Genomic DNA, 10,093 nt, shown 5'->3' on the forward strand with positions numbered 1-10,093 from the left:
AGCGGAGAGGCTCGGTATCTGGTAGTTGCCCCTCTCCGTTTGCCGATGATTTCCCCCAATTTCAAGCAAAACTAATGCTTAATGCGTATACTGTTATTGCCTTGTTGATCTCTGTCTGTCTGTAATGCTACGATTCCGATTTATTTGAGGCTGTGATGACGAGTTTCTCTGAGTTGGGTCTGGCATGGAGGCGGATCTGACCTGTATCTTGGCGGGGCAAACCCGGAGGGCATTTCTATCTCTCTAGATCTAATGCAACCGGGTTTTGCAGCCATGGCGGCGACTCCTCTTGCCTGTTTTTCGATTTTTCCAGATCTGAGCCTCACTACCAATTACTTCTCCTTTTGCCTATTTTTCGATTTTTCCAGATTTGAGCCTCATTTTCAGGCGGAAGCCGGCGGCCGAGATTTGGAGAAGCGACGCCTCTTCTGGATCTGGGCGGTTCGCCGGCCCAGGAGGAAGGCGGCAGCCGAGATTTGGAGAAGAAGGGGTGAGCGGCGGCGGCGGCGAGAGGCAATATCGTTTTTTTTTCTTTTTTCTTTTTTTAATTTTTATTTTTTTTAATTGTTAAAAGCTTTACAAAACGACGTCGTTTTGTATGATCGCCGGTATGTCCACGTCTGCAAATTCCGGGAGACACGTCATCTAAGATTTAGGGGATGGTCAACGCATGTGCAAATCACAACAAAATTAAAAGGTGGTGTATTCTGAGGCCATTTTTGAAGGTCATGTGTAATTTGCAAATTTGGTGATAGTTCATGTATTTTTTGGCTATTAACCCTTCTAGAAAATGTCCTCAACTAATGTTATCTATTAAAAAACCCTCTACTTTTGGCAAAGATTGATTTATGTCCATCTTTACAATGTCGTTGATCATTTGGAACAGAGAGAGAGGGGGAGGGATAACTTTTTTATTTTATTTTCTTTAAAAAAAATTGTGAAACATGGAAAAAAAATCTATCCAAGAGTCCCGTGAGGCGAGTCATCATTCCGTTGCTGGATTTGGAAAAGCATGACATAAACTTTTCCAAATGTTCCTTCGGGACATTTTCTGAAAAATGCTAATAGTTGAGAGCACAAAACATGATTTAACCCTTGTTTTTATTAATTAGATTAAGCATGGATTTTGGGATCTCTTTATTACTTGGACTATATCTACTAGATCAAAGATTGTGCTATAACTTTAGTTTGTGATAAATAACAAGTGTTGTATAGAAGCTGATTATTTTTCACGATTGTGCTATAACTGAGATTAGTTGCATTTTCAAAAATTTGCAGTGTGTTGGGGAGGATATGGAGGAGGATTTGAGTATAGTCTAAAGCTAGCTTTATAATCAATTCACTTCGTTCAATAATTTAAACATATATACTCTCAAAGTGACTGAATTTATCAAAGGGATCAAAATATCACATCACACAATTTTTTTTTTTTTGAAGAAATCACATCACATCACACAATTAAACAAGCAAAAAACCACCAAATTCTTAATTAATGAAATGAAGAGAAAACTTGGCCTAAAACAACAAATAAAAGAGAAATTCATCAGCATATATTGACAAGTAGAATCAGCAGCTAAAGCATGCACATGATTTCTCAGGTTTGCTGCCTGAGTTGAGATATTTGGCAGCCATTTGCTCTGCCTTGAGAAACTCTTTGCTGCGATCTTCTTCAATCATTGCTCTCTTTTCCTCAGCTGCCTTGTGAACTAAAGCCTCCTTATTCTTCACCTTCTCTGCATATTCTGCCTTTTTCTTCTCAAACTTTTCCTGTTTCATATTATGAAAACTTTAGTACTTCTTCCGTCAGCCATAAGTATATCACTTTTGTCGTTTTTGGCTTCCGTGAAAAGTATGTCACTTTTCGTTTTAGGACATAATACCACATATACTTATCATTTAGGGATGGGGGATGGGGCATTTTTGCCCATTAACACCATCATTTATCCTTACAAATACTCATTATTTATAAAAAAAAATCACACCCACTATTTAATCTCAACCACTCATTTCATTTGGTGGATTTTTTTTATCCACTATATAAACATCACCTACTATTTCATTAAACCTCATGCCCTAGCCAAAATGATATACTTATGGCGGACGGACGAAGTAATCTTTTTGGGGGCATTTACTTTTGAGGATTAACTTTGAATGATGAAAATAGTAAAGTTAATCCCTTATTTACTAAGATGAATTAACACTTTGTCCTAATTTCTATCATTTGAGCTAGCTTTGCTTGATTCATATGTCACTGAAAGAGTGAGATTGTAGAAATTCTAGTCATAAGGATAAAAATAAACTCAATTATGCAAAACAAACACCTTATAGGCGAACGTTTATATATTGATTTTAGTCCTAGATAGATAAAAGTAATATACGTTAGTCCATTGTTTATTAAGATAGATCGATACTTAAAGATAACTTCATCATTTTAAGCTAATTTTTTTTTATTCATATCTCATTGGAAGGACAGACATGATTGAAGAAATTCTAATAATGAGGATAAAAAGTAAAGGCACATGTTTTTTTTTTCAAATTTATCATAAGAAAATGAGAAATAAGATAAGTTACGAAAATTTTACTCCCTCCACCCCCGAATAAATTTCTAACTTTCTCTTTCGGTGTGCCTCCAAAAAAACATTCCTTTATATTTTTGGACTATACTCGACCACTAATAGCATCCCATTACCCGTACTTTTCATATTTTCGCCGCTTTTAATATTAATTATAACATCTTTTCACCACTCTCAATACACTCAACAACTTCGTTTTAAAATTCGTGTCCCTCCCTTCTAGGAAGTTATTGTTAATTTTCTCATGAAAAAATTATAACAAAAAAAAATACTACTCCCTCCGTCCACGAAAAAGTGCCCCATTTGGGTGCTGGCACGGGTTTTAAGAAAGTTGAAAAAGATGGTGTAAAGGTGGTGTAAAAGACTAAAAGGGTAGTGTTAATGTATTGTGGTTACTTTTACTAATCTTGCACTAACTAAATAAATGAACTTGAAATTCAGAAAATACATAAATAAATAAATACATAAAAAAATGGAAAATAAATAAATTGGAAATAAAATTTTCAGAAAATAAATAAATTGAAAATTCGAAAATAAATAAACTGAAAATTGAGAAAATAAATAAATAAACTGGAAATAAATAAATAAATAAACTGGAAAATAAATAAACTGAAAATTCAAAAATAAATAAATAACTAAACTTGAAATTCAGAAAATAAATAAATAAAATGGAAATAAATAAATAAACTGGAAATAAATTAACTGAAAATTCAGAAAAAAAATAAATAAATAAATGGAAAATAAATAAACTGGAAATTCGAAAATAAATAAATAAATAAATAAACTAAAAATTCAAAAATAAATAAACTTGAAATTCAGAAAATAAATAAATAAACTGGAAATAAATAAATAAATAAGTAAATAAACTGGAAAATAAATAAACTGAAAATTCAAAAATAAATAAATAACTAAACTTGAAATTCAGAAAATAAATAAATAAAATGGAAATAAATAAATAAATAAATAAACTGGAAATAAATTAACTGAAAATTCAGAAAATAAATAAATAAATAAATAAATGGAAAATAAATAAACTGGAAATTCGAAAATAAATAAATAAATAAATAAACTGAAAATTCAAAAATAAATAAACTTGAAATTCAGAAAATAAATAAATAAATAAACTGAAAATTCAGAAAATAAATAAATAAATAAACTGGAAAATAAATAAACTGGAAATAAATAAATAAATAAGTAAATAAACTGGAAATAAATAAACTGGAAAATAAATAAACTGGAAATAAATAAATAAATAAGTAAATAAACTGGAAATAAATAAACTGGAAAATAAATAAACTGAAAATTCAAAAATAAATAAATAAATAAACTTGAAATTCAGAAAATAAATAAATAAATAAACTGAAAATTCAGAAAATAAATATATAAATAAAATGGAAAATAAATAAACTGGAAATAAATAAATAAACTGAAAATTCAGAAAATAAATAAATGAACTGAAAATAAATAAATAAATAAATAAACTGGAAATAAATAAACTAAAAATTCAAAAATAAATAAATAAATAAACTTGAAATTCAGAAAATAAATAAATAAATAAACTGAAAATTAAGAAAATAAATAAATAAACTGAAAATTAAGAAAATAAATAAATAAATGGGATTAATTGTGTGGGTTAATTGCATAGATTAAATAAAAGTGTGGATTTATTAATGACATAAGTTGTAAATAAATTGAAAAGTAAAGGGTATGAATGTACAAAAAGGTAAACAAGGCACTTTTTCGTGAACAAAAAAAAAGGGGTAAGTAGGGCACTTTTTCGTGGACAGAGGGAGTATATCTTAAAGAGTATGCATCCTAATATGAATCTGTTTCAAATGTTGCAAAGTTGTAATATTACGTCAAGCATGTCTTCAGGAAGTTTTACCATTTTTTTCTTCTTAATTCCCTAGATTATATATTTGTGAGAATTTTCACAGATTCTGTTTTCATGAACATTTCATTGTTGATGCTAAAACACATAATATAATTATATAAGTGCTTCCAAGATAGGTTGTATCAGAAAAAGAAGAGATAATTTAGAAAATTAAGAGAATTTGCAGTTTTCTGAACTTAAATATTAACCATCCTATCACTAAACATCTTATCATTAAACTAAGTATATGCATACCATTAGCAGTTTTTTTAGATGGCAAAATTGGACACAGAAATTCTTACCTCAATCTGCTTCAGTTGTGCTTCCACAGCTGCTCTTTTTGTATTTTCCCAAGCATCTATGTCTGATAACTTTTTATGTGCCCTGAATCATAAACATTTTAATTCACTTAATTCTAATCAAAATTAATAAAAACAAGTTGCTTCAATAATTAATAGGAGTAAGACTTCTTTTAGGCTCCCCTTCATACAAATTCTATTACCTAAAAAGTAGAGAATTTTAATTCCAAAAGATTAAAAAAAAAACAGAGAGAGAAGAAAGTGTACTTGTTTTGAGCTTTTGTTTTCTCGTTTTCTTCCCAAGCTTTGATTAGTGACAATTTTTTCTCAATCTCCAGTTTTGCAAGCACAGCATCTAAAAATAGAAAACAATAAATACAACTATACAAGTCAAATTCCCCTTGGAAAAACGACTAAAACAAAAAAGAGGAGAATTTAATAAAGATTAATAATTAAAAATAAGAGATTAATCACCCCTGTCATCTTGCTTATTCACTGTTTTTGTTTCTTCTCCCATGTTTGCTTCTGTGTGTGTATGAGGTGTGTGTGAGATTAAAGAGTGGGATGTGAGAGGGATGAAAAGAGTAAAAGGAAGGTTTGGAGGGTAGGTGGAAGAGGGATATGCAGTTGAAAAATGCCAAGCTAGAATGATGATGACATCATAGTATAGGTAAGTTCGGTTGGAACTTGGATATCGCAATTTTAGATCATCTATTAAACTATTATCACCCCAAGGAATACTATGCGGTGCGAACTCCTGTCTGTGAACAATGAGGCATAAGGTTCAAACCCCATCGTTTCTCTTCCTCAAAATTAAAAAATAAAATAAAAATTAAACTATTATCAATTAGCTACTACTCCCTCCGTCCACGAAATGAGTACCCATTTGTGGACGGCACGGGTTTTAAGAAATGTATGGAGTGTAGTGTGAATAGTTTAAGGGTCCCACTTTTTGAGTGTATTAATTAAAGAGATGTGTGGGGTACACTTGTCAAAAAGGGAAATGGGTACTCATTTCGTGGACGGACGAAAAATGAAATATGGGTACTCATTTCGTGGACGGAGGGAGTATAATAATTGATGTTAATTATTACTCCCTCTGTCCCAGGCCAATAGGCTCAGTTTCCTTTTTTGGCTGTCCCACTCCAATAGGCCCAGTCTAAATTTGGAAATAATTAGGGCTCCACTAAATACATAAAGATACTTAATTAAAGGGGGATATACCCCTTAAACTAAAATCTAATCTGCCTCAATTTTTTCCTCTCTCCTCCGCCTTTTCATTCTCTCATTCGTCGTTTCCTCTCTCAAGCTCGAAACCCTAGCTAGCCTTCTCTCCAGAGGGTTTTCTTCTAGATCTGGTGAAGAGTTGGGGCAACGCGTTTGAGAGGGACGAGGACTGGTGAAGGCGCCGACCGTCCGAGGGGAGCGAGACGGAGCATCCATGGTGGCCGCGACAGAGGCGGCGACAGAGTCGGTCTGTGATTAGCGTTTCATAGTGATTTCGCCGGAGACTTCAGAGGCAGCGGTGGTAACCTTGAAGAAAGTGAGAGGGGGGCTTGGGTCAGGCGGCGGTTGTTGGTTTTCAGTTGCTGTCGTCGGGAATCGGAGCAAGGAGAGGTGAATTGGGTTGGGATTTGCAGAGGGCTAGGACCGGAGGATTTGCAGGTTCAGGGTTCTCCTCACACATTCGCCAGACACCTACCACCCCTCAAAAAAAGAAGACAAGTTCAGTTCAGGGTTCTATATTAGCTTTTAGCCACGTATTTTTTCATAAATTTTATATCTTCATAGTATTTTAATTATGCAATTTTTCTATAGCATGAATCTTGTACCTTTATAAATTGTTAGCAGCTGTATGCTGTGTTTCTATTGCATGTGAGTTGATTTTAGTTTTTTGTTGATGTTTTTTATTTTTTATTTTTATTCATTCATATAGTACTGTTCGGTGTCTAGTAATATTATTATGGGAGACTCTCAACCACAAGATTCCAAAAAAAGGGCAGTGTATGAAGCATGGACGCCGGATCCTTAATGTACCCACTAGGCATACCCGAACTATCCCAATTATCACAGTCAGTCAATCGATTCCACGCTTGATTAACATTCCATCCCCGAGTTTTATCAGATAATCCACCAATACTGAAACCAAAAACAGCTTTCATTCTAGCCAAACTAATGCGATACTCTCGCTCATACATCCTAACTTTAATCCATTTCATATCACCAGCCATTTCCACAGTAGTCATAAATTCATAGCATAGAGGATCATACCCAGAAAATTCAATATTTTTAGCATACCATTTCATTCCTAGATTATTCAAATACAAACCAACTTGCCGCTCAAGATTCAAATCAGTAATCAACTCCCAATCCAAGTAATGCGGAGGAGTAATATAGTTGGAGTTAAATTTCTTAAAAATTTCTCCCTCTAATTCGCTTTGCAATTCAAATGGACATTCATACCTTTCGCTCAAAGTAAGCTCCCCTCTACCGACGTTTGCGTTCTTCGTTCGGACCATTATATTGTTGAAGGTGATTTTAGAGGGTAGTGGTATGGAAGAATTGTAGTTGAAGGGGATTTTTTTTGGGGGGAGATTCTGGAGCGGCGCTGGAGAGGAGAAGAAAGAAAGAAATTAGGGCACCAGCGCTCGCTGGCCCTTTATATAGTGGTTATTTGGTCCCAGTGCTCGCTGGAACCCAGCGCTCGCTGGGTTTCCAGCGGTGCTGGGACTCAGCGGGCGTTGGCATCATGGATTTCAATTCCAGAATTATCCCCAAAATTCTTCGAAAATCAGTGAAAATCGGGGTGAAATCCAACCACGAATTTTTTGAAAGTCGTCTGGAATCTATGTGAATTCCATGGAATTTAAAATCCATGGACTTTTTAAAGTCTGTGGAAATCCACAACGAATACACCCCCCTAAATATGAATTACCTGATTTTTGGGGATCTTAAATTTTGAATTAACTCTACAGGCCAATCATGGTTAACTTCAATATTATGTCTTCATGCTGATCGTATGTGTAGATATAAGCTTCATACATATGTTGAGAATTTTTTCTGAATACTTTCTTCAAAATTACTATATATTCAGGGCCGGTCCTGAGGGTGGGCGGGCATGGGCGACGGCCCAGGGCCCCAAAAATTTGAGGGCCCAAAATTTTTAATATATCCTATTAATTATACATCTTATGTATGCTAACAAAATGATTTTGGGCCCAACATAATTTATTGTCAAATTTATATCTATACTATATTAAATAGAGAGTTTTCAATTTCAAATTAATTTTAAAATTGAGTGACAAATTTTGTAGTTATAATAAAATTGAAGGTTTATGTTTAAACTATATATATTTCTTTTTATTTTCATTTTTTATTTTCTTTAACTTCTTATTTGTTGTTACATTTCTTTCCAAAATTGTGAAATTCAATTAATTATAAAATATTTAATATGCATATCAAATTAAAGATCATGATAAGAGCTTTAATATGATACTATATTTTATGAAAATATTTGATTTAAAATGTAAAATTTATGCATGTTTAAATATTAAAGTTTTATAAATTTCTCTCTCCTCTCTCATCTTTTTAAATAAATATATTTTTAATTCTTTTAAATTAGGAGTATTTTATTTTTAATTTTTTTAACTTATTTTTTATTTTTGTTTTAATATCAAATTTTATAATTGTGATTTTTTTTATTTTTTTAAGATTCAATTCAAATATATTCAATTAAATTTAATTTTTTATTATATTTATAAGTATAATAATTAAATTAGTATTAATTTTATACAAATAGTAAAAACAAAAAATATTTTCAGTGCATTGCACGAGATGCAAATGCTAGTTGCATTTAAAAGTTAAAGTTCAATTTAAAATGCAAATGCTAGTTGCACCTCGCCGCCTGTAATATATTTAAGTATATAAATTAATTAATATTAACAATACCGGCGGCAGCGCTGTCGGTGATCACCGGAGGCATCCTTGCCACTGGTATTTCCGCCGCTATTTTGAAAAACACGGTCGTCCCCTCCATCGTCGGTGGGCCGCCGGTAATTTTGGTCGCATGATTATACATTTTTTTGTAGTGGTAGTATGATATTATATTAGGGCCCCATTTTTTAATTTCGCCCAGGGCCTCAGCTTTGTCAGGACCGGCCCTGTATATATTGCAGTCATTTGGAGTGCTTCATTGGTGTCCGTTCAGTGGGTTAACAAGGCTCCCTTCATCTTTTGAGTAAGCACTTATCTTACCTTATGTATAATTTTTGACATAGTATTAAATGAAAACATTAGTTAGCTTAGTTTCTTTTCCGACGTATAAATTGTGTAAGTGAAATATATTTGAACAAATGAGATATTATCACTATTTAGCTTATAGATGCCTCAGAGTTTGTTATAATAACCTAAAAGGTAATATGTCATTAGCCATCCATAATGTTTGGAATTCCCGAGGCACAAATTTGGCGCTCACACACACACACACATACATACATACATATATATATTTTTATGTATTTCTCTATATGTGACATTTTCAATTGTAGTTTGCAGAAACTTTCTCAAAGACACAAAGGTAATCTTGGATTAATTTTAGGATGACTTACAATTGTTTACAGCCAAATTTAATATAGCAAAATATTATTTGTATATTTTAAAAACATTGTTTGCATTTCCTTTTTTTTTAATATAAATTACATGTGTCTATAATTTTTTTTTTTGGTTCTAAATTATCACAAGTTATGAACTGGTGCAATGGATAAGACCTCATTCTTTCTTTCAAATGTCAAGAGTTCAAATCTTATTGCACATATTCTACAAAGTTGAATTTTTTAAAATAAAAATCGGTTAAATTTCGGTTAACCGATTAACCGGTTAATTCGACAAAATTGAGAAACATTAACCGAATCGGTTAATCGGTTAACCGGTTCAATTTTCGATTAGGAAGATTGTCCTTAACCGGTTCCGGTTAACCGGTAAATGATATTGTGGATGAACCAAAATGGCAAAAGTGAAAACGATATGATGGACGAATGGAGTATTTATTTAATGATTAAAGTTTTTAAAAATTCTCTTCCCTCTCTCCTCTCTCATCTTTTTTTGAATAAATCTATTTTTATTTTTATTTTTTTGTTTTTTTGATTAATTGATTTTGCCTTTTCATAATATTAGTTTTTAATGTTCTGAATTTTTTTAACTTATTATTTTTGCCTTTTCATAATATCTATTTTTAATGTTGTGATTTTTTTTTATTTTTTTTTATTTTTGCAATATTTAGTTTAAATATATTCAGTTAAAATAATTTTTTTATTATATTTACACATGATAATTGCGTTTGTATCGATTTT

At 31.9% G+C, this 10,093-nt stretch overlaps 1 protein-coding gene across 1 annotated transcript; it reads right to left on the reverse strand.

The window, feature by feature from the left end:
- Positions 1-1,418: 1,418 nt before the first annotated feature.
- On the reverse strand, positions 1,419-5,384 carry LOC131012506 (remorin-like). The gene is made up of 4 exons (XM_057940504.1): positions 5,220-5,384; positions 5,013-5,100; positions 4,749-4,830; positions 1,419-1,767 (listed from the first exon to the last, which is right to left on the reverse strand). Exons 1-4 carry the CDS (start codon positions 5,260-5,262, stop codon positions 1,567-1,569), a joined length of 414 nt encoding a protein of 137 aa, XP_057796487.1. The 5' UTR covers positions 5,263-5,384; the 3' UTR covers positions 1,419-1,566.
- Between the last annotated feature and the right edge of the window lie 4,709 nt (positions 5,385-10,093).

Source organism: Salvia miltiorrhiza, chromosome 2, assembly GCF_028751815.1.
Source record: "Salvia miltiorrhiza cultivar Shanhuang (shh) chromosome 2, IMPLAD_Smil_shh, whole genome shotgun sequence".
Classification (NCBI taxonomy): domain Eukaryota; kingdom Viridiplantae; phylum Streptophyta; class Magnoliopsida; order Lamiales; family Lamiaceae; genus Salvia; species Salvia miltiorrhiza.

Coding starts and splice junctions, on each gene's coding strand:
- LOC131012506 (XM_057940504.1), bottom strand. CDS start 5,262: ATGGGAGAAGAAACAAAAACAGTGAATAAGCAAGATGACAGGG. Junction 5,101..5,219: donor GAATAAGCAAGATGACAGGG/GTGATTAATCTC, acceptor TTCTATTTTTAG/ATGCTGTGCTTGCAAAACTG. Junction 1,768..4,748: donor CACAACTGAAGCAGATTGAG/GTAAGAATTTCT, acceptor AATATGAAACAG/GAAAAGTTTGAGAAGAAAAA.